At 37.8% G+C, this 24,798-nt stretch overlaps 1 protein-coding gene across 4 annotated transcripts in view; it reads left to right on the forward strand.

Moving 5' to 3' along the window:
• Positions 1-19,099, forward strand: part of CDK17 (cyclin-dependent kinase 17) — a 56,209-nt gene extending 37,110 nt beyond the window's left edge. For all 4 annotated transcript variants that reach the window (XM_009882587.1, XM_009882585.1, XM_009882588.1 and 1 more), the window contains 13 exons: positions 610-735; positions 4,738-4,794; positions 6,518-6,632; positions 7,166-7,260; positions 8,131-8,193; positions 11,373-11,496; positions 13,276-13,396; positions 13,936-14,033; positions 14,348-14,453; positions 15,258-15,300; positions 16,488-16,578; positions 16,801-16,878; positions 17,304-19,099. In XM_009882587.1, coding sequence (XP_009880889.1) covers positions 610-735; positions 4,738-4,794; positions 6,518-6,632; positions 7,166-7,260; positions 8,131-8,193; positions 11,373-11,496; positions 13,276-13,396; positions 13,936-14,033; positions 14,348-14,453; positions 15,258-15,300; positions 16,488-16,578; positions 16,801-16,878; positions 17,304-17,341 — 1,155 coding nt within the window. In that variant the 3' untranslated portion in view covers positions 17,342-19,099. The remainder of the gene's footprint in view (positions 1-609; positions 736-4,737; positions 4,795-6,517; positions 6,633-7,165; positions 7,261-8,130; positions 8,194-11,372; positions 11,497-13,275; positions 13,397-13,935; positions 14,034-14,347; positions 14,454-15,257; positions 15,301-16,487; positions 16,579-16,800; positions 16,879-17,303) is intronic.
• The last annotated feature ends 5,699 nt before the right edge of the window (positions 19,100-24,798 follow it).

Below are 24,798 nucleotides of genomic sequence, written 5' to 3' on the forward strand. Positions count from 1 at the left end.
GTAGGGAAAATTGCATTTATATATTGGTGGTTTGGTTTTTCTAAAGATAGTGTACTAAAGAGCTGGAAATAGAAAAATGTATTAACATCTGTAATAGTTTGGCTCAATAACAAGGTGATTCTGTTTTGTAAGACTGGAAAAATTGAAGTTGAAGCAAGTTTATAACTTTTAGTAGTCAGAAAGGGAGAATGATATATTTTGAATCTTGGAGATCTCTTGTTATTCTAATGTAATTATTATATGAAAATAAATGTATTTACCAGTCTCTGAATTCTCAGTTTCTGGCATTCCAGGTATGTATGCAAATAAACGTAATACAGTTATCAACTGTGTAATTAATTACATTTTTAATATTTCATTCCTCTTGTTAAAGTAATGACTTCATAAAGCATTGAATTTTTGAACCTGTTGTCTAAGCAATTTGCAGTGCTATTAGAAGAGAATGTTTTTAAAAACAATTTCTGTGAAATTGCTTATTTTTCATGCGTATAATTTTTTCAGTTTTAAATAGCAACACTGTAGTCACAGTAACACTACAGGTGTTACAAGATGTTTCAGGAAATCCTGAATTACACTTGACCCTTCTCTTTTTAACATTACTTACCGCAGGATTTGAACAAGCGTTTGTCCCTGCCTGCTGACATCAGGATACCTGATGGCTACCTTGAAAAGCTGCAGATTAACAGCCCGCCGTTTGATCAGCCAATGAGTCGACGTTCTCGAAGAGCATCACTAGTAAGTGTAATGCATCTGCCTTGCTAAACCCACCTCTCGGGTCTTAAGATTCCATTTAATGCAGATATCTGTGTACCATAGGTATGATTCAACTTTATTCACACCTTGGCATTTATGTCCTGAACTTCAGTGTGCACTTGTCAAAATCCCTTGAAGAATTTCACCTTTTCTTTCATTTTTCTTCTGCAAACTTGGCTCTGTCGTTTCTCAGTGAAGGTCTTGACCTATTGAAATGGGTGGCTAAACTCAGCTCCCAAAGTGCATACTTAAATCCTTTTGCTTTTTAGAGCAGGGATGATCTGTTTGAGCAAATAGGCCACGTTTTCTTAGGTCAAGGCTGGGGCTCTCACGTGACATAGTAGGAAGGCCCTGAAGCGGTGTAATATGAAGGCAGGTCCTCCTCACTGTTCTTTTTGTATCTGATAACAAATTTTGTCAGAATGAGATTGGTAGGTTTTTGTTATGTTCTTTTTTTTAAAAAGCATATGTGGATTCCTAAGAATGTGAATGAATAAATTCACACGTACCTTTTTAGATTATTAGGTTATTTCAAAAAATAAGTCTTTCCTTGGAGATGGTAGAATGATGTTTCCTATACTGTAGTTAGAGTGTAAATGCTAGAAATCCTGGATGCTCATATGAAATACGCACATCCCTAAAACTGTAAAAAAAAAACCAAAAAAACAAACACACACAAACCCCAAAAGATTTTTGTCTTAGTTTTACAAAAATTTAAATGTAAATGTTACATTTTGATCATGATTTGATCTGACAGCTTTCTGACTGTTAATTAAGAATTGCTGGACCATTACTGACTTCCTGAGCAAATTCATTGGCAAGAAATTCTTTGCAGAGAAAAAATGGATAGGTTCATGAAATCCACATTATTTGTTTTTATTTATTATTTAATGGCTTATTTGCTGAAAAATAAATATGAAAGTACGTGTAATGAATTAGTTTTATTAACTGTGAAATATCTTTTATTTTATTCTTTGTGAATTAGTAATATCTGTAACAAAGCAATGGTTGAGTTTTATCAGCCTGAAAAATTTTCCCCTGAAAAAACACAATTTAGTGTGCTAGACTGAAGCTCTGATCTGTATGTCGCCTTTTACAAGAACAATATTAAAAGAAGAAAAGATCGGATCAAAGCACTGGGAGTAATAATAATGTAGCAAGCTTAAATATTTGTGCCAGAATTTCATAGCTCATTAACCACTTAGTTACTGATGTTGCACTGAACTGAGGAATAGAGTTCCCCAAAACTTTGCTTTTCAGATGCTGGTGAAGTACCTTTTCAGTAGAACCTTTTCAGTGGAATATAGTATTTGGGGACTGGGGGGATTTTGCTGTGTGTCTTAAATCCCCTTGCTCATTTGATGTTGAGCCCTGAGAGCAGTTAAGTTCTCCCCTCTTTACCTTCTAGAAGACAGACAGAAAAACAGTGCCCTCTAATGAATATGGTGTGTGTATGGAATCAGCTTCCTGTCACAAGGTTGTTTTGTTTCGCCTTTTAAAAATGCTTTCAGGGCTTTAAAGTCCAAAATAAAACCTGCCAGCGGTGCTGTGGTATGCAGGCGTGCATTTGCTGCATTGTCCTTTCATGATTTCAAACTAACCTTTAAAAAAAAAGAAATTCAAGGACTCATTATTCTGAGATTGTCATTGAAAGCTTGCTAGCAGACTGTTAATTACAATATATGAATACTGCGCTCTGCTTCAAAGGCATGTCTCTTTTCAAGGCTTAGTAGGAATCAAAGGAAAAAGGCTATAAAAAGTATCAAGTGAGGACTTGTTATACTTTAGGTCTGGTGTTTTTCTTTGAAATACAAGCAAAAAATTAGCTTTTATGGTAATTGTGTTTTGTGTATACATGTACAGTATTGCATGCACAATAGCATAGGTGTTACTCTTATGCACCAGCCATTAGAAGTAAGAGACCATAAATACGGTTCATCGGTGTTTCTGGGTAAGTCAAGATAGACAGATGTGTATTGCAGAAACATTAAATAGTTCAGAAATTATTTTAAAGGAAATGGATCTTCGTTTGAGGAATGTAAAAATCAGTTTTTCTTAGGAGTGGTAGGCAACCAAAATGTGATTTAAAAAATTAAACACGTTGAAAGGCGGGTATTAGAGAATATGTACGTAGGAAATAATTGTATGATTTTATTGTCTAAGGAAAGTAGTAAGTTTATTAGTCTTGATGAAAGTCTTAGTTTATTAGTCTTGATGAAACAATAATAATACAACAAGTTGTATTCCAGTCTGTCTGGCAGAAACAAGGCCAGCGGCCATGACTTCTCCTTTAGTTTCTCCTGTAAACTAAGCAGCCTATCTTTTTAATTCTAATACCATCTAATACTCAGTTCAAGATATGTTTGTTTAAGTAGGTCAAAATGCACTTTGGAAACATAATATTTATTTTACTAACATTGTACATATATCAGTGATATGAGTAAAAATCTCACTGGAGTTTTATAAGGGTTGTCAAATAACAACTTGTATTTTGGGATAAACAGCTTGGCTTCAACAAGCTCCTGAATATGCTTGATGCTAAAGTATCCTTACGCAGTTTTAAAACATGTCGATCCTAACACTAATTCAATAAAACATAATTACTCTTAATACTATGTTAACGTAATTACGTGTCCCTTTTTTCTCTTGGATATGTCAAATATGACATCCATACAGACAGGATCTTACACTTACTTTAGTTGTATTGTCATGCATATGCTCTGAAAATTCAGTATTAATCCAAATCTTCTTAGTATACCTTCGTATTACATTGCTGTCAAATCTTAATACAGTCAGCAGTTATTTATGCTACACTGTGTTACCATGAAATAATATACAACTTTAACATGCATTGAGTTTTAGGAGCAAATCAGTGTATTCTGGCTTGTGGACATAGGTGCTGAAGCCAGTCTGGGGTCAAAGTATCGTTCCTTAGAAAGAAACAGCAAATGGAGAGCTATGTGTGTAAGAGGAAGGAGTGGGTGATGCTAGGGGGAAAACCTGGCACTTTTTTCTTAGTGTATATTCAATTGTCAGTAAAGCAAAACCCCATAAAGCCTATGAATTTGGGGGTTTGACAGGGTACAGGCTTATATGCGCTGTGTAAATTGATTTAATTTTTGTTTAATTGACATGTTTTACGTGTCTACTTTCAGTATTCATTACACTGTAAAAACACCATAAATCTTTGGTGTAATTGACGTGGTCTTACATGAAAATAACTGTAAGAGATTATCATACTAAATAGGAGAGTAGCGGTGGATTTGAACAGGAAGAGAGTAATGATTGTACAGTCTTCAGAAAAAGGTGTTATGTAGGCAGGCAAACCCTCCTGGTTTGCATTGCAAAGCTAAGTTGGTGACGAAAAGAGAGAAAGTGAATAGATACAAGTAAAATACACAAAGATGGGAAGTTATGAGCCATGAAACGTAAATTGTTGAGACAATGCTGAAGCTTGTGGAGGAATGATGTTTAGGGATTTTACTGGCAGAGTTTTAGACCAAAAAGCCTTGAGGGGTCAGAATGGGAAGAGGAAACCTGGAGCTGAGATCTTGAATGTAGCAAGTAAAGTTATTTTGAGAGAAGCAGCAGCATATGGCTATGCTGAGCAAGAGAAAGGATGGGGTAGTTTGAGATGACTTCTGTGCTTTAAGCTGCAGCAACTTCATTAGTAATAATCAGAAGAAGAGTGGAGTAGACTTACAAAGGAGGTAGGGTGAAGTGGGGTTTTGGTCTAAGTGTAACTCAGTACATAGTCCTTCCAGGACGTACAGTAGACTGGCCAACAGCTGAGCATTAGGCTTGGATGCTGGGATGCATTGGTATCATAAAATGCTACCTTGTTTTTAAAATAGCAGAATTGCTTGGTGTTTGGTCAAGTACTGTCAGGTGTTTTTCTGAAACAAAGTTTAGCTTGCTGATTAAATGACGTATAAATAAAGTGTTCCCTTTTAGTGTTCAGCTTTCCATTTCTTTTCATTGCAGTCCGAAATTGGATTTGGAAAAATGGAAACCTATATCAAGTTAGAAAAGCTCGGAGAGGTATGTATAGCTTTCTTCTGAAACGACTACTGCTTTGATGACAACGTCTTGTGTAAAATTTTATGTAAATGTTAACTGGACATCTCCATATCCTTCAAAATACCCGTTGAATTTATCCTTTCAGTAAACCAAACACAACATGTGTAACAATGTTACAACCACACAAAAGTTCTATGCGTATACAGTAAGCAAATAAAAAAAAAAAAAAAGAAAAAAAAAAAAAAAGAAAAAAAAAAAAAAAGAAAAAAAAAAAAAAAGAAAAAAAAAAAAAAAGAAAAAAAAAAAAAAAGAAAAAAAAAAAAAAAGCAGGAAAACCATCACTGAGCTGGGGAAGAGCAAGACTCCAATAGCAAATGATCTGTTACCTTCTTACCTAGGCTGGATTTGTATGCAGATAGACAAAATTATTCTGTTGATAATAAAACTAGTTCTGTCTGGTGTCCTCCTGCCGTGATTTAGGTGTTAGGGAACACTCGTGCTGGATGAGAAGCCACTGCTTGCAGGGAGCAGGCAGCAGCTACGCACGTTCTGGTGGAGAAGCCTGTGCTGGGCAGCCAGCCAGGTCCTGCCCCATGAGGTACCCGACACCGAGTTTGCCGTTCCTTCTGTGAGGGCAGCAGTACGGCTTTCTACCTCCACTCAGTCTCTGACTTCCAGAGAAATGGTAGAATTCAGGAGGGGCCAGGTGTCAGTCCTGTCCAGTTTGATTGAGGTTGGCCAACGGCATCAAAAATGGACAAGGAGCACTGGAATGGGACGCACTGAACATTGCAGGAGGGATCAGGGCTGGTCAGCATCTCTGCTGTGAAGGTTGCAGCCAGTCCTCCGTTTGCAATGTTTCAGACGCATTTATTTTTTTATTTTGCCTTTAGTACTTGTTAGATGGATTACTAGACATGACATAACATTGTGTATCTTTGGAGGAATGTTAATCTAGTAGCTATCAAGTCAGTTGCAGGTGTACATCATCTCACTTGCTTACAGGGTGTAGTGGACAATGCCAGGTATGTACTGTAACCTAGGGCAGTTTCTGTAACTTTGTTGCTTCCTCTTTGCAATTGCTGGGATTAGTTGTACCTACTTGCTGTTTTGTCAGAATTTCTTGTCCTTAGGTAACATGCCATGAGTGTTTTGAATCATTTACTGTCTGAGAAAATAAAAAAAAAGATAAGCTTCATAAAAAGTCACTGTTCCTTATGTCAACCAAAATTAAACTTTGACAACTCCGCTCCTCCTAACCCCCCAAAAAATAAAAATTCTCTTGTAAAACATGTAACAAAGACAAGAAGCTATCAAAAAGAGTTATATGTTTTCATAAAAGTAATGGAAGAGTATGTCTGCAGCCTTCGGAAACATAACTGCAGCGTAGAGATGCCTGAACTAGTTTTAATCAAATAGAGACTTTCAAGAGGGTAAATGTTCCCAGCAGTGAACTTTGTGAACTTAATGCTACCTGATCTAACTTCTTAGATAGCTCTATGATGTATAGCTTTCCATGTAATTTTCAGAGTTGTTAAGCATACACATCCCTTGTGTCCTCTCTGTGTTCAGACCTGTGCTTACAAAATATTAATGTAGTTTTACATATATCAAAAGAAGACAACTTAAAAACTCTTCATATTGAACATGAAACCTATTAGAACCTCAGACAGAAGTTTATAATTTCTTTTTTAACTGATGAAGGAATAACTTGTAAGAGTTTCCTTCCTTTTCCATTTTCTAGGGTACTTACGCAACAGTTTATAAGGGGAGAAGTAAATTGACAGAGAACCTGGTAGCTCTGAAAGAAATCCGCCTGGAACATGAAGAGGGAGCACCATGCACAGCCATAAGAGAAGGTGATAACTTTTTTTTTTTATACTTCTTAGATACTTCTGGCTTTCTTTTTGACCCAAGTACTGTTGGTACTTGGAAAAACATAGGCTAACACCGGGAGATGAATGAAATTGGTATTAGTTTTGATGAAGAAAATTTTAGTCTGGACGTAGTCAAGAGTTAGTGTGTCCAATTTATTTACTTTATGGGGGGAGGTTGTGTTCTCAAATGCAGGATTATAAATGAGTGACTTTATACTGAATCAGACTATTATTAGTCAGTAACTTTCAGGGATTCGGGATCCATTTTACTAAATGACTACTTCTGCCTGAAATGTATAATTTAGAAAATATTTATGGTTTGTTACTCAAATGTCTGTTTGGTGTTTTGATTAAATACCTTTCTTATTAACTTAATCTATATGAGTACTATGTTCTTAAAAATTGCTTTTTAATTTAAAAAAAAACCCCAACAAATAGCTTATACATATGAACTTGCTAGAAAAGCATTTACTGCTTATGTGTTTTTTGTTTATACTTACAATTCTCTTTTGCAGTATCATTATTAAAAGATCTGAAGCATGCAAATATTGTTACGTTACACGATATTGTGCACACAGACAAGTCTTTGACTCTTGTTTTCGAATATCTGGTAAGTGCTTAAACAACTAGCAAACTTCACATTCGATTTATTGTTTCTAAGTAGCACAGACATAACAAAATTCTGTAGTGTTTTTAAAAATACTGGGACGGTTACAGTTTTCTTCTTCACGTAGACTCATTCAGCTGAAAATGAGAAAAGTGTATTCAGTTCTGAAATTGCTGTAAATTAGTAAATACTGTTCTGATAATTTCAAAGTTTCATTAATAGCAGTTAGTGGTGATCTACTTATACCAAAATCAGTAACTGTAAAAAGGGATAATCATGCTATTAATCAAATGATGGGTTTTTTGTGTTACGACGCACCTCTCTCAAGTTAGCTAAGGAAAAAAGTATACTTCAAAGTAAACAACACATTCTGTGTTTTTGTAACAAACTTTTCAAGCAAGTGTCCCTAACTACATATCTCACTTGCTCACCTCTTGCATTGTAGAATTCTCACTTTCTCACTGAAGCTTTGCCTAATGATCTTTTTGTATATATAATGTATATATACACACAAATACAAACGTAGTATGTATATATACGAATAGAAGTGTAATAAGACGGATGAAGAAAAACTCCTTTGTAATTGGAGTATATAGCAGTTTCATAAAATACTGTACCACACGCACGATGGAGGAGAAGGCAGTAACAAATAATGTTGCCCGAGATGATGCAGCTTGCTGGAAAACATGGATATTTATAACCTCTGGAAAGCCAGAGTTTTCTGCACGTTCAGGCTTTTGGGTTTTTTATCGTTGAACATCTTCTGCAGGAAACTGAGTTTTCTGATTAATTATTTCACTTCTAACAATAAATAGTAGTTTTGTAATCTGTTGTCTGTAATTTTACTGAACAATGATGATGGTGTTTTGACAGGACAAGGACCTGAAGCAGTACATGGATGACTGTGGTAACATCATGAGCATGCACAATGTAAAGGTGAGTGTTTTTGGTGACAGTGAGAGTCTTCCAGCTTTCTCTGCTCCAGTAGTTTCAGAGAACTTAATAAGTGGGTGCTATACGGTTTAGGGCTTTTTTGGGGGGAAAAAAAAAAAAAAAAAGAAGAAACTTCCTTTTTGACATTGACTATGACATCAGATGGAGTCTTTCTTGACAGTTTTGATGGCTTTTAAGTGTTTTAAAGGCTGAAAACAGGAGATAATATAACTTTATATGTTTTTATTCTCTTTGAAGTTATATATTTAAAATTAAAATTTCCTTAAAAATAATACATTCATAACTCTTTTGACCTCTTCTTGTCCTTCCATTATTTTACACTCCTTTATTAAGCCAAGTCTGCAGTTTGGTATATCCTCAAATAAAATTATATATGCACACTGAGGAAAATGTAGCCTTAATCACAAATGTGGGTTTGGATGCCACTGCCTACCACACAAGTAAGAAATTAGTAATACGTATTTAAGAAGGAGTGATGTTCATCTTTTCATTAGTAATAAAATTGAAATTATTTTCTTTAACTTTTCATTGTGTGTTCCTTTTAACTGTGGCTTTGGCCAGGTCAAATGACTCAGTTTCCAATCTGGCCTGCTGAAACTAACTCAGGTTCAAGTGTTACCTCTCTTGTAACAAGCAGGTTTGGATTTGGAAAACCAGAATAACTCTTTATATTCTTTAATACTTACGTCTTCATAAACAAGACTCCAAACAGAGGACGATACTGTCTTGAAATGAGTGAAGCTGTCTGAGGAGGCTGGGTTACCGGTATCACCCTGCTGTGTTGCAGCCTGTGCTGGACTGCACCTTCAAAGCCTCTTCATTAAGCTTCATAATTCATTTAAGGAATGTTATTTGTATGGTAGGTGTGTTTGAGAAACTCTTCCATGCCTCTTGACAAAAAATTAACTTTAAGCTGTGATCCTAAAGAACAAAAACCATCAGTGTGCACACGTGGTAGGAAAATCACTTTTATTCTTACCCAGTAGCACATGGCAAAAATGTGGTTGACAACACAATGTACTAAATACTGTGAAGTGATGCGCTTTGTGTGCATTCCAGTAGAGTTGTCATCCTTGGTTTTGGCTTAATTGCATGTTGAGAAATCTGTTCTTAGTTGAATTGCATATGGGATTCAGTCTAGATATTGGTTACTGTTTGGATAGCTTTTTCTTTTATTCTGTTGTCACATTACAGTAAGTGTCTCTAGGGAAAGGCATTCACCCTTAACCTACTCTGTTGCTTCCTTTGAGAGTCTGCAAAAGGAAATTCTTTAATTTGTACCTACTTCAGAGAGAGAACAAAAAAGCATAATTACGCTTGTGTTTTTAATCAAATATGAGTTAATAAGTAGAGCTTTAAGCTTAAAAAAATACAAAGAAAGGCTGTAAGTGGGAACCTGACTCCTATAATAAGTGCAGTTAGAGAACGAGCAGAATCTACTTGTGGTAATCCGAGCTAAGCAGAGGAACTGTTTTTCCTTGTTTGCCTACGGTTTAAGCTGTGCCCTACGAGCAGATTTATATGGTCAGTACCTTTGGCACTGGGAAACCAGAACAGCTGCTTCACTGTGGTAGCTGTAGGTGCTTACCTTATAATAACTGGGGGGGGTTGCGTCATTATTAACATTTGAGAGACCTTGCTGTCATCACTCCCCTCACATTCCTCAGGTAACTTTAGTTTTTTGAGTTTTAACAAAATGAAGATGTATAAAGTAAAGATGTGTGTGATCTCTGCAGGTATTACTGTTTCAAACAAAATTTTGAGCTAATACATGTCATCCTGTGCATTTCCAAAAGGATCCCTGCCAACTGTGGTGAAGATCCACAATTTCTGTAGCGTAATGTGCTTTGCCTTCTTGACTCATCCTTGCAGTCCCAGTGTACACTAGAGATGGCTATCGATTTCCACAGCAGTCCCATAAATATCACTTGGGACTGACTACCGCTGCAACAGTATGGACATGAGTAGATGAAACAAAGCTAACAAAGCTTGTTGCTTCTGATCTTCAAAAAAGAAAAGAGAGAAAGAAAGAAAGAAAGAAAAAAAGTCGATCCCAATTCCTTTTTTCTAGAATAGATAAATCCCATGTAAGCAGACTGAGAACAGATGGATGTAACTACACCTGCTGTGTATTTGTCAAGTTTATAAAAAAGAATTTGGTGGTGTCACCTGGTACAAAAATAAACCGATGTGTTAGAAAAAGATCATCTGAAAACATTCTAGTGTTTCTCCTCAAAAGTCCTGTTACATGCTGAATTTTTCACATTGGTAAACATTGCTTTCTGTAATGCTCTGCATTTTTTCATTGTACATTTGTTAACCTATACTGGCTGAGAACTGTTGGGTGGTAAATGCCAGCAATGGCTACCCAGAAGTCCCACGTTCAAGATCAGACCCTTTATATGTATAGAAACTGCAAAGTAATAGTTCTTAGTGGAATGATAGAGTAAACTTGCTTGGCTGCCCTCTGCTAAACCTTTCTTCATCCCTTACTCCTTTTACATCTATATACATGCAGCAACAATATGCACGACTGAAGTTGCTTGCTTGGCTTGCTGTTCCAAAGGACTAAAATAAACCTGTGGGTGTCAAGGTGAGGGGATGAATATAAATTCCAGAGGCAGTTGGGCTGTTTTAGTAGTCCTCATTTGCCCATTTCTGTATGTTTTGTGAGCTTGTGAATCCAAGTGTGTTTTTCCATTAGCATGCCAAAATGTTCTTTACGTAGTTTTGCACATTTGGATAGAAAGGATGCTGAGCTGCATTTTCAGAAAGGATTCTGTGACGGAAGGGAACTTGAGTGTAGTCAGAGACAATTACCTTTGAAGACATTAGTGTGGGGAAGTGCATTGGTAAATGCTTACTTAAAAATAAATAGCCCTGTGGTTCTCCTCGGTTAAGCAGAACAAATTACTTTTAAAATCTTTGTTGTAAAGTATCGTGTTAAAGCAGTGCATTAGCATAAAGGGATTTTAAATCTGTAAACAATAACGAAGATGTTCAGAATGTGTTCATATGGAAAACTAACTTACTTTTTGAGTATTTTTGTCCTGGTTACGATGTAGAGACTTAACTCTACAGTGCCCAAATGGGCTGTTATAGTCATGTATTCTATAGATTAACATTTTTAGTCTAATTTATATAAACGTTCTCTTTTGTAGCTATTTTTATACCAGATTCTTCGTGGTTTGGCATACTGTCATAGGAGAAAGGTATTACATCGAGATCTGAAGCCACAAAATCTACTAATTAATGAGAAAGGAGAACTGAAGCTCGCAGACTTTGGTATGGCTTGAAATTATTCTGTGACAAATATTTTCTTCACTCAGCAAAAAAGCGAGAACATCGGGTCTGTAGTGAATTCATGCGTTCTAAGATGGAAAATGAAAGTCTGCCTTTTACAGGATATTAGTAATCAATGTACTGTATTTATAGCTAATACTAAACCCACTTGACTTGTGGTTCGAAAGTAGTCCTACAGCTTCCTTTGAAATTGGCACTTAGCCAGATCATTAAGGTGGAGCTCAGGTTGCTTATCATAGAATCATAGAATCACCTAGGTTGGAAGAGACCCTTGGGATCATCGAGTCCAACCATCTACCCTACTCCACAAAGTTCTCCCCTACACCATATCCCCCAACACCACATCTAAACGGCTCTTAAACACTCCAGTGTTTCCACAGTTTTCCTAACACTCCAGAGTCACTCCTAAGCAGAGTAATCATGATGGGAGAAAGAGTCTGTCCACATGCTGAATTGTCAGGTGTTACTCCATCACTGATACACCAAGTTCCTTTGGGGTTTCCAGTAAAGTGGGGCATTCGCAGGTTCCTGTTATCTTCTGTGTCAGGAAGGTCCTTTGAATGTTGTGCTACCACTGGTTTTTCCCCTTGTGTGTGAGTGAAAGTTGCTCAGAAGATTGCATCTAACATGATACACCTAAATTTTATTGAAGATACTACTGATGAACTGATAATTCTAGGGTGGAAAACCCCTGCTGATCCAACACTGATTTGGTCTGTTTCCAGTATTTCATGATTCATTTCACAGAATCACAGAATCTTCAGAGTTGGAAGGGACCTCTAGAGATCATCTAGTCCAACTCCCCTGCTAAAGCAGGATTGCCCAGAGCACATTACTCAGGACTGCAGCCAGGCGGGTTTTGAAAACCTCCAGAGAAGGGGATTCCACAACCTCCCTGGGCAGCCTGTGCCAGTGCTCTGGCACCCGAACTGTGAAGAAATTTTTCTGTGTATTTGAACGGAACTTCCTATGTTCCAACTTGTGCCCATTGCGCCTCGTCCTGTCACTGGGAACCACTGGAAAGAGTCTGGCTCCATCCTCCTTCAACCTACCCTGTAGATACTTGTATGCCATAATGAGGTCTCCCCTCAGCCTTCTCTTCTCCAGGCTGAAGAGTCCCAGCTCTCTCAGCCTTTCTTCATAAGGGAGATGCTCCAATCCCTCAGTCATCTTGGTTGCCCTTTGCTGGACTTGCTCCAGCAGTTCCCTGTCCCTCTTGAACTGGGGAGCCCAGAACTGGACACAGTATTCCAGTTGTGGCCTCACCAGTGCAAAGTAGAGGGGGAGAATGACCTCCCTCGACCTACTGGCCACACTCTTCCCTGTGGAGCCCAGGATTCCATTGGCCTTTTTGGCAACAAGGGCACGTTGATGGGTCATGGATATTTTACTGTCTACATTTGTTGCCTCTTGCAATGTAATTCTCAAATGGCAATAGTTCGGAAGGGTTTTCATAGGTGGAAAGTGTCATGTTGATCTTATGCTTTGTGGTTTAATGAAATTTATAGGGTTACTCCAGGTTTTGATCCGTTTACCTGCTTCTGTACTTAAAAATGCTGATCATGAGATTGCTGTGAATACTAAGAAGCAAATCACAAGTTGTAGAAATCTATTTATTAGGGCTTTTTAATAAACATGAAGGGAAGGTATTTAGCAAGTATAATAAGGTTGATTTAGCTCTTAAAAATTCTTTGTCAATTTCATGCAAAAAAAAAAAGATTTCAGCAAGCTGCACGTGATTCTATTTCCCTTTTTATCAAGGATTGGCTAGAGCGAAATCTGTTCCTACAAAGACCTATTCCAATGAAGTTGTCACGTTATGGTACAGACCACCTGATGTTCTCCTCGGATCTTCAGAGTATTCAACTCAAATTGACATGTGGTTTGTATAGCTTTGACTAATTTAACTTTTTGTTCTCGGTCAAGTTGAAAAAGGTCAATTCTTTATTATTACAGAGTATCATTCAAATACTTATCCTGTGAATTTTTGAAGGCTACAACTGAGCTAGATTTTCAGAGAAAGGATTTGCAGACAGGGGAGATACTATTACTTCTCTGTGAAAATGGAGAGAACTTTTTTATTGCTTAAAGTAAGCAGGCGTTAGGCCCACAGTGTTAGGGGGAAAAAACCAACATGTTCTCCTAATAACATGATATGTTACTATAAACCTTAATATAATTGATAAACTTGACATCTGAAGGAAGAGGATATAATACATCTGTGACACAGGTTTTGTTTAGTCTTTGACAGTTCTCTTATTGCTGTATATCTTTCACAACTATATTTTTAACAGCAGCATGTGACTAACAACTAATTTAATAATTTGTTTTAATTGAAGAGAAATCACAGAAGTCTTTGAGAGCTGAAAGCTTAAATTGTTGGGTTGTTTCTGATCTATTTTTTTCTCTGTTTTTGTAAAGGGGCGTTGGATGCATATTTTTTGAAATGGCATCAGGAAGGCCTCTTTTTCCTGGTTCGACTGTTGAAGATGAACTGCACTTAATTTTCAGACTTCTGGGTAAATGGATACTTTTAGTAGTAATGTTAATGCTGTATGTATGTTCTTCTAAAGAGTTTTTCCATGAGAAATGTAGATCTTATACTATAAACAATGATATTTCATATTTCATTGTAATAAAGGTGGATGAGCGTACTCTTGACAAAAAGTGGTTGAGCTGAGTGCACAACTGAGTTTATACAACATAGATTCATTGACTGATTATTTTTTTCCTTTCTTTCCTGTTTAAATTACGGGTTTGAATACTTATGTATGTCAAAGTTGTTTCTTTACATTTTTTTTTAAGTTGAATTTGTTGCTTTTTCTAAATGCAGGAACCCCATGTCAGGAAACATGGCCAGGCATTTCTTCCAGTGATGAATTTAGAAACTACAACTTTCCTAAGTATAAACCACAACCCCTCATCAACCATGCGCCAAGGTACTTCGTGTTTTATTAATAGAAATATGCATCCCTGTGGCTTTGCATATTTGCAAATGTGAACTTTTTTCCAAGTTCAGTTTGCTACTGAATGCTGGAAAACTACAGATCAGTTGTGTTATTGTGGGCACATACTAATGCAAAGCATCGTCCTGGTGCTATGTGACTACTTTGCCTAATATCATTCAAGGTACCACAGCCCCGTAACGACCTATAGAACTTTAAACTCCGATTAATAATTACTGCACAGTAGCAGTATTCACACAGTGCTTCGTAAATAACCCAAATTCTCTTCTATTGTGTAATAGCCTCATTGTTAAAACGGCAAGCTTTCCTTGACCAGTCTCTTGAAATTATTCAAGGGGGGTTTGAAGGGTCTGCACAGTTGTTACAAATAAACTTTATAACAAAGACTACCACATTTTTTTATCGACCCTGAAGGAAAAGATCTGGCATTGTGTCCTTCTAGTGAATGAGTAGTCTTAGGCTTTTTTTAAAAAAAAAAAAAAAAAAGTTTTTTTGCTAAAAGAAATTATCCAGGTCAACCTAGTAAATCACAACGCAAAGCTCAGGTTTTGTCTGTCCCCAGTGTTTTTAAGAGAGTCTTGTTCTGAGATACTGATTCTTGTATGTATATACATTAACATGCAGAAAAGTTGTTTAGGTGAAAGTATTTATGTGTTTAAATTGAATTTTCAGGTTTGATACCATTTAATGAAGTCAGTTCCTATGCAATTTTGCTTTTGTAAATCCAGTTCAATGAGAGTTTTAATTTTTTTAACTTTTTTTAATTTTTATTTTTAGGCTAGACACAGAAGGAATTGAATTGATAGCGAAGTTCCTTCAAGTAAGATGTGTTTTGTGGCTTTACTTTATAAAAGTGCAAGTTTAGAGTTTTAAAATATTGTTTACAAAATACATTAGAAGGTATAGTATCTGTTAGATCTTTTTCAAAGTGGAATAGGCGGCTGAGTCTGTAGTGGATGATGGGTTTGGGAAGAATGACAGTTTTGGGAAGCCTATGTACAGTATGAATTTTAAACCTGATGTTTTATTTTTATGTTTTGCCAGAACTGATTTCTTCTCTTACTACTTTTTGTAAAAATAGAATTCCCTGAAAAAAATAAATCTCCTGTGAAATACTGTATTAAAACAGAACTTTGAAGTACAAATACTAAATTTCTGTAGCGTTGAACTTAGTAACTGCTTCTCTAGTAGTAAGCTAAGGTGGAATATTACTCTTTGATCTTGCAAACTGTATTCAAAAGGTGAAGTGGTATGTGGGTTTAGTCTTCTAACCTATACTAAAAATGAGCCAGGAGCAAGAAGAGGGGAAGCAAGATGGAAGGCCAACTCTTCAGTCTTGGAGTAGATGCAGAAGCACTGTAACTGCACCGTGTTGAAAATTGTTAGTACGTAAGGTGGAGTGCAGTTACTCTGCTCTGCAGCTTATGATTTGAATTCTACACCAGGTCTTGTTGTGTCAGAACGGTACTTGCAGTCCTTGTTTGGACTTTGTTCTTATTTGTATACGGCTTTTGAAATGTCTGCATTGTTGTCCAAATGTCCACATAGGCCAAGCAGGAGACATTTGAGCACAGATTGAAGACCATGTTGTCTAAAGTTCCATTTTATGCAAAACACTGCAGCGTAGTCCATTGAATTAGAAAACTTCTGTGGTCTCATGTAATAGCATTTCATTGCAATTTAATATCAGAACATAAGGTAGACAGAAGTCTGTCGTGTAATCATTGTTAGATCTAAAAATAAAGAGTAAGTATATTTTTGACTTGCATCCATTTACTGTAGTTATTTTGACTATTTTAGCAATCTTGTTATATGTTGGTAATACTGATTTAGCTAACATATGTTAGATTTTCATGTGTGAAATAAATTAGTGAAAACAAACGTGTCCTAGTGAGTTGGTGGGAAATACTGAGCAAGTAGAACTCTGTTTCTTCCTTTGATGAAATCACTTGACGCAAAGAGTTTTTTAATGAAAACCAACACGCTTGTATCCTTTTATGTTAATAGTATGAATCGAAGAAGAGAATTTCAGCAGAAGAGGCCATGAAACATGCATACTTCAGAAGTCTTGGAACAAGAATACACACTTTGCCTGAAAGTAAGAGGAGTAGTAAAGTAGCAGAGTATTGTTGAGATAGTACATTCGCTTAAGGAAGAACTCTCGAAACTAATCTATTAAAAAAGTCTGGTATATACCGACTTAAATATTTGAGAGTAGAAAACATTTTTTTTTATCTACATTGTGTAATTAAGACTAGAACTTTGTTCAGTAAAGCGTAGTTATGTTTGGATATGAATTAATTTCTTTGTTACATTCCAGGTGTTTCGATATTCAGTCTAAAAGAGATTCAGCTGCAAAAAGACCCTGGCTTTCGAAATTCCACTTACCCAGAGACAGGTACAGAAAGCTTAAGATTTTTTCATCTGTGGAAATGGAATGCCGTGCCAGAGACACTGAAAAATACTTTGTTAAATTGATCTGTGTGAATGTATGCAAACAGTTATCAGGGATGAGTTGCTCAGGTTCCTGTAGAAACATAAAAGCGAATGCAGAGAAGGAGGTGAGTTTTACTAGGGATGGGCAGGGGGACTGTTAAGAGGAGAAAATCTTGGCGTTTCAAACCATTACTGTGTGGGTGTCGAATGGTGGCAAAGTGAAAAAAAAGATGCAACAAGCGCAGTTAAAAGAAAGACACTGATACTGGTTTAAAGACAGGGAAAGCCTGTTCTCTCAGAACAGGAAGACAGAAGATGTAGATAATAGCTGAATCCTCTGTTGTGCGAACCCTTTGGTTTCTCACCGTGGTCCGTGTTCCGTTGCAGGACATGGGAAGAACAGAAGGCAGAGCATGCTTTTTTGAAGTGGGCGCCGCAGAGTCGAGCCCAAGCCTATCCTATCAGTGGAGGACTCGGATCTGAAGGCAGTGCTCTCTGTTGGTGGACTTGGAATCGCAGTTTGTCTACACTGTCCTCTTCACAGTGGAGTCTTTTTATTTCCAACCTGCAGATTATGTTTTTATATTTGTTGTCACAGTGTGACAATTTTTTGTACAGTTGGTTTTAAGGTCTCCTCTGCCACTAGAGCCAGTAGGTTACAGCTGTTGATGTAACTGTAGCTGCAATTTTTGTGCAGGACTGAGAAACACAGTGCATTATTTATTGCGGAATCATTGCTGCTAAATAACTACTGTCTGTATAGTTAACACAACAGTTCCATGCCTGAAGAAGTTGCAATGGCTTTATAATATGTGAATGCATCTGTTTCTCTTCATAAAATGTTCTACTGCTGCGGGGTTTTTTTGTATTTCTTAACTGCAGTGTTTCCTGGAATGTAAACATAGCTTTGCTTGGCTATAGGTGAACCATCTTTAATGCTCTAAGTTCATGGCACTTAATTCCTTATTTAACATTGGAAGTATGTGTTGAAATAGTTGAACAATTATAATGCATATTATGTTTTTGAAAAGCACATGGTGTGAAAGTTGATTCAAACAAGTGAACAGTAACTATTATTTGCTCTCAGATCCTACGTCAGTTAGTGATAAATTAGAGCATGGAGACTGGATGATAAATTTTGTCAGGCTTACTCCAGCATAAGATATTTGCACATTGTTGTGCATATGGGGCCTGCAGAAGCAATGACTTTTTTACCTTGTTTTTAACTTAGAAATACAAACAGTAAAAAGCTGTTTCATATCCGTTGGACCCTGGCTTACTTTTGAAGTTTAGAATCTTTCCATTACAGAGGAACAGGACAACTAATTACAAGAACATGGGAATAATGTCACGCTTTTCCCACCTTGTTGCTCTCCCATTTGTGCATTACTCACTTGAAATCAACTGGAAAGATGCAAGTTTGTACTTGACAAGAACTCGCTATGCTACAGAGCTTTTACAGTGGGAACTTAGAGAGTTTTTCAGATCTTAGATGTTATCTGTTTACCAGAGATAGAAAACATGTTACTACTATGCTTATGCATCTCAGTGAGTATCATAAGTACACCCTTGGTGATGGTTACAGTATTTTTAAGCATTTGTGTTCACCTTTATGAACTTATTTGTTTAGTGCATCTTAAAGAGACTGTAAATCTTTATTGGTATATTTTGAAATGGTCATGTAAATCTTTGGCTGGTATATCATGAAAATAGTCATAGGTAACTTAATTTTTCCTGACATTCACTGTAAAACATTCAGGGGTCCTACCATTTCTGTTCAGGAAATCTTGTAGTTTATTGTTATTTAACAGTATTAAGTGAATTTTTGTATATTTCATTTTAACTTTATTTGTGAATAGTGATTGTGGCATGTTTGGGGGTGTTTTATTAATATTTCATTGATACTGGTAAATTTGAATTGGGTTTTTTTTTTTTATTTTCTGGAAGAGAGAAATTCATGTGTAATGGTGACTATTGGACCACTACTGCTTTTCAGCATTTGTAAACCGGTTTTACGTTAAACCTTGTAGACCTAACAAACTGCTGTTATTTCTAACTGACCGACCTGTATTAATATTGTACTTTTGAAAGTATAAATATTATGTGGAATTCTTTGGTTTTGTTTTGAAGTTTATAATAACAAAGGCCCTGTGTTGTTAAAAATACAGACTAAGCGAACTTGCGGTTCTTGGGGCATTGTTGGAAACGTTTAGTTAGATCTGTGTGTTGTGGGAGTCATCAGTTTGAACTTTGGCTGCTTACTAGTTTGTGCATCGCAGAAGTAGCGGCAGTGAAAAGTAATAGGGCTCGTCCGCGACTGGGGCCGTTCAGGATCTGGTCGTAAACGTGGTCCGCGGTCTAATTATCGGCAAGTCCTGCATGTCACATGGTATCAGAAGTCTTGCCTAGGTCTAGGAGCGTAATCCGCGTCTGGATACGTGCGTGGGTCTCCCACTGGTGCCAGCGGGAGCGTTACGTGTGTGTCAGAGGCAGTTTTGGCACTGATGGAAAAACCTTTGTCCTGAAATAGTTGTTATATATTTTTTTATAGTCGCTATGGATCTGATCTAGATTTTATACTGATTAACTTTGTAGGAAATACGTTGTAGACGTGATGGTGTTGAAGAAAGAAGTATCAGAAAAACATCTCCTTTTTTTACAAAAGTAGCGAAGATATAGAGTAAATGTTCACTGTGGATAAGTGTGGGATTTAGCATTTCTAGAGCAGTAATATTTTATAGGTCATAAAAGAGCAAGTAACGTGACACTAGTGAGTAAAGGACTTAAAGGTTTAACTGGTAAAATGAAGTGCATTAAAACGTTTAGAAAGGGATCAGCTGCAGTTAACAAAAGGAGGTTTCCATTTTAAGTAGGAATTCAGCTTTTTTGTTACAGATGAAAAGATCTTCCAAAAAATTAAAGCATTCTGTTTGAAAAGAGATTTTTTTCTAAGGTCCTACAAGTGAATTGGTTTTCTTCATTAGGAGGTAGCTTTAAAAAATGTGTTTCTTAAGAAACTTGGAATCTGTGGTCAAGGCAGTTTTTTGTTTTGTTTTGTTTTTTTTTTAATTGTCTATAATTGGAATTCCTGCATCAGCAGAGACAGTTCTGTGGCAGCTGCCGTTTGGGGTGGTAGTCAGCGAGTCTGAAGTTGCTGGGCATTTCTCTGACATCCTTTTCGTGCAATTCAGTCTTCTGCCTCCTGTCTGACAGCATCAGGCACTACGGATGTGGTTTCACTGTCCCCAAGAACTGTAGGGAGCGTTGGCCTTTTTGGGAGAAGACCTCAACCGTGACGAAAACCAAGCAGAGAGGTGCTAAAAAATGGATGACTTTCAAGATTTGGTATGACAGCTTTGGTTGAAGATGAGCGATCAGTTAAGGAGAAGCGTCCTGCAAGCTGTTGCCGATTTTTCAGTAGTTCTTTTTGGAAGGTACCTGGTGTGTCCCATCTACCCCAGGGTAGGAACGCTAAGGCGCGTGTAGAGGTGCGTGGAGGAATAAGGTGGGCTTGAAGGCAGGAAGGAGGCAGGTGGCAGCGAGGTTGCGTGCGCATGCAGGTGGAGGTTGAAGGGGAGAGAGAGGGTGGGTGGAGGACGGGGATTCGCAGGGCAGGAGAGAGTGGGAGACGGAAGGGGCGAACCCGCTGCTCAGCAATGCTCCAGTGGAACGCGCATCTCAACACGGCTGTGTTTTCTTTTTGTGCTGCTTTACCACAGCGTTAAGTAGCCAGAGTGTATCCCTGAATTGGGCAATAAAAGTTAAAAATAAACAGTTATTAAAGACTCGACATACTTTGTATTTGCAAATCATTTGAAAAACTGCAGGGTGGCATTCTTGGGGCTGCTCGCTTGTTGTTTGCCCATGAGTTTGTCAGTTTAATAAAGGTACATTGTGTCTGCTTTGCCATGTTAAGACGGAATTAAGGTTAAGAATACATTCAGTTATTGAGGACAAAATATATGAAAGGTACGTTGTAAATATCCCCAAGTTAAGTACTATAAATGCAGGAAATACCCAGAATTAAGGTCAGAGTTGAAAGAAGTCCAAACAAATTAGGGTATGGAAATGCACAGCTGTATCCTATAGTGACAGTGAAGAAAAATTAGAATTTACCTTGTCTGTGACAACACGTGGTCACAGACATTTGGTTATTTTATCTGGTCACTGAGGGGCAGAGTTGAAATCATTTGTGCACCTTGTTAACACATTTCCATATTTTATTTTATTTTTTTCCCCCTTAGTACTGTTTGGTTTAGAAAGAAATGCAACATTTCTATGAAATGTCTTAAATTCTGGGAGGAACTTGATTGCTTACATTTTATGGATTCATTCTCCTCCCACCCACCCCAACCCCACCCCCACCTCCCCCCCAGTTTCAGCATCTGGGCTGTTAGAGATTGAATTTGGCTGTTTGGCCTTTATGTGGGTCAGCAACATCCACGTATCTCACCAACATCCATGTCAGACCCAATCTGAGAGACTGACAAGATAACAAGTATCGATTATAGAACATAAAGAAGCACGGTACAGGTGTTTAGCTAATCGGTCCGTTGTAAAGTAAGCTCTGACTGTACAGGTAGGATGACTTTGAAAAGTATAAAAGCCAAGTAGGTACGTGGGCTTTGTAATTCCCACCATACAGCCCTTCCGTCTGTGGAGAAAACACACTCTTGTTCTAGGCCACAGTGGAAATTTGTGTTGTCAGAACTGGGATTGGAGTTCAGCTATTCTAGATTACGGTTTTTTTAATCTTTTGTGTGTGGCTTTCGCTGGGCTGTACCATGCCCCTCTCGTTAACTGAAAGAAAAAAATTGATGTCAGTGGAAAAAGGTGTACAGTTTTCCATTATTTTCACATGTTTTCTAAAATCCCTGAACTCATTTAAGCTCTGTGATTTTTGAGCCAACTTAAAGTGTGAGTGCACACATATGCCCATGCTTACTGTTGTAAATAACTGCTTAATTTATTGTCCCGGCTGCATCCTCCAGAATCACTTAAGAAGCAGGGCTGTCTGAGCAGACTGCTTTTATGGCCCTAACGAAGTACGAGTCTTGTTCAACTCAGACGCCATACCTTGAAACACATTTTTCCCCAGACAGCTATGAAGTTCCTTCGTTTGCTGCAGTGAGATCTTTTTGCTGATGGAACTGCCGTCGCTGCGGATGAGAATGTTATTCCCTATCCCCTCTCCAACGTGCCCCTGCAGAACACCTCCCTCCAGGCCCCGCGTGGCAGCCTCAGCGCTGCCTGCTCCTCCTCTTTCACACCCCGAGCTTGCTTTTTCAAAGACTTTCGCTCCCCTCCTTAGTCCTTTTCCTTAGTTTGCAGGAGGCGGCAGCTGGCCTGGAGCCACGGTAGGAATAGTTGAAGTTGCGTTTATCCATTCGCACTTCTTGCAGAGTGAACGTGAACCGATGGGAATCTTTCAAAGAAAAAAAAAAAAAAAACCAAAAAAAAACAACCAACATATCCTGGAGTCCTCTAGGATGCTTCTCTACAAATATTCCCCCCTCACACCCACGGCGGGCCGTGATGCTGATTGCTCCGGAGTCTTTGCCTGAGGTTCATTCTTCTTTTTTCATTTAAATAAATTTATACTCCTCCTCACTAACGCTGTCAATCTCTTTGCCCTCAAGAAATAGGTTTGTACTCCATCTGTGTAGGGAGAGCACTCGTGTGTTAATCGGTAAGAGCAGTTAGAGTTCGGGGCTAAAAGGGATTTCAAAAGTTGTGGTTTTCTGATGCCTTCCTAGAGGTATTAAATCTGAGCGGCCGGTGTTTGTTACCCTATGGGATATAGAGACAGTCTCAAGATCAGAAGGGAACGGTGATGCCTTTACATAAAGGACTACTTGTAGTTCCTATGCCTTTTCTAAATTAATTTGGTGGTCATGATGGCTTCTGAAGATGCTTCCTATAGGCACGAGGCCATGCAGCTTCTTAATGTATAGACTCATTCTGTTAAAATTAAATGCTATAGTCTGTTTTAAAGGACAGTCTCCCCTTTAGACAGTCATCTTGCTGATAAGTCATTACTTCTTCGGTAGGTATTTCCAGATTGGCAAGTGCCTGTCTGATGAGTCTAGTTTTCTTCAGACAAAACAGATTGTTCTTTGTTGACGTAATGGACGTGTGTCAAATCTCTCTCTCTCTCTGTAGTTGATTATCACCCATCACTCTTTTCCCCACCTTCAAAGTGTTCTTTAGAACTGGTTCCGCTTTCCCGTGCCAGGGCAGAAGATGTGTGCAGTCTCTTGGCAAAGCTGCCCAGTAGCTGTGGCCCTACTGGTGGATACTTGCTTTTCTGAAAAAACAAGGGCAAGGTAAGCCAAAAATAGCCTGATGGTGCAGCCAGACTATATAATATTAAAAACTTTCTGTATTGCTGAAGTGTGAATAAAATGTAAATCCATCCAAAAAAATCCCTCAAGTATGATGAAAATTGCAATTACCACCACGAATACTGAAGAGAGAATAGAATAACTCCAGGTTTGTTCCCCGGGATTCTTGTCTTGGAGCTCTCCACCCTGCAGAAATACTGACGCTTCCCCAGTATTGATTTTACAAACATTTATTTGCTTTTTCTCTACAGATAAAAAGATAACTGTTAATAAAATTCAATAGAAAATTACCAATAGAGTATTTTCTTTGAAGCATAAGGCGTAATAATCTCGTGGTTTAGGTAAGTGTTAAAACTTGGCAGGCTGGACTTTATTGGGATAAATTCTTCCCAGTAGGAAGAATTTTAGTTCCACGTAATTGACCAATTTGGAAGGCAGATTTCATTTTGACAACTTTTTTTCTTTTTTCTTTTTTTTTTTTTGACTGAACAGTCGAGTAGCAAAAGAAGATGTGTTCTGTTGCTATTTTTTTATTCTCTCAAAGATGAGACAGCGGCACTACTTTCTTGTCTCTGGGTTTCTTCCCTTAAGTTTTACTGCATTTTCATGGATCCTTTACAGTAATTTTGTGAAACAGCTTTTTGTCCCAGAATTGCCATTTTTTGCTGTCTTTAAAAGAAAAACAAAGCCACTTAAGGGGCAGGAGGGTGGGAGGGGAGATGTGGGGGTGTGTTGAGGTGCACGGAGCCTTTTGAAAAGCAAAAAGTCTGTCTTTAAATAAGGTAAATAGTTAATAGCAAAACTTTGGAAGAGGCAAAGTCATAAGAATCTGGACGCTTTTTCTTTTAAGAATCTCTTCTCTGTCACACAGTCCCTCCTCTCATGTTCGTCTGGAGTTTTGCAGTGTGGTATTCAATACTTCGTACTAAGTCAGAGACCAAATTTTCACGAGTATCTCCCTTTACTTTTTAAACTCGTCATGAGAAACACGTCATCTGTGCTTTGTTTTCCCATTAGCTGTGGTGGCCTATACAAGGCGAGACTTTACTGAAGTAGGCATTCATACGTACTTAAAAATGAGACGAGAGTTGGCTCTCGAGTGTGAATAATTGCTTCTGTGTAACTCAGTTGCTGAAAAATATTCCGTGTACCTGGGAGGGATCCATTGAAAGAGAAATGTTTGACCTGCGAGCCCTTGAGATCTAATCTGCACTAGACTAGTCAATCCCATCGGGCATCCCATGCTGCCTTTTCATCCAGCCCATTCTGATTTTACTTAGTATAAAATTTCCCTCTGCTCCTGAATTTGGCATAGGTTCATCTTCTGGTGTTGACTCCGCGGGGTGGTTCCTCTTGGCGCTATTCAAACGCTGAATCAAGCGAATGATTTCCCGTGTGTTTCATTCTTTTTCCTTAGGTCTTGCACCTAATCGCTGTGTTTATCAGCACTGGCACTTCATACAGATACGGCGGTTTTCTCTCCCGTTAATTACTGCGAGTGAAACCGAGGAGTCATTTTTGGTTGTGCAACCCGGGAG

This window comes from Charadrius vociferus, unplaced genomic scaffold (assembly GCF_000708025.1).
Source record: "Charadrius vociferus isolate BGI_N301 unplaced genomic scaffold, ASM70802v2 scaffold72, whole genome shotgun sequence".
NCBI lineage: Eukaryota > Metazoa > Chordata > Aves > Charadriiformes > Charadriidae > Charadrius > Charadrius vociferus.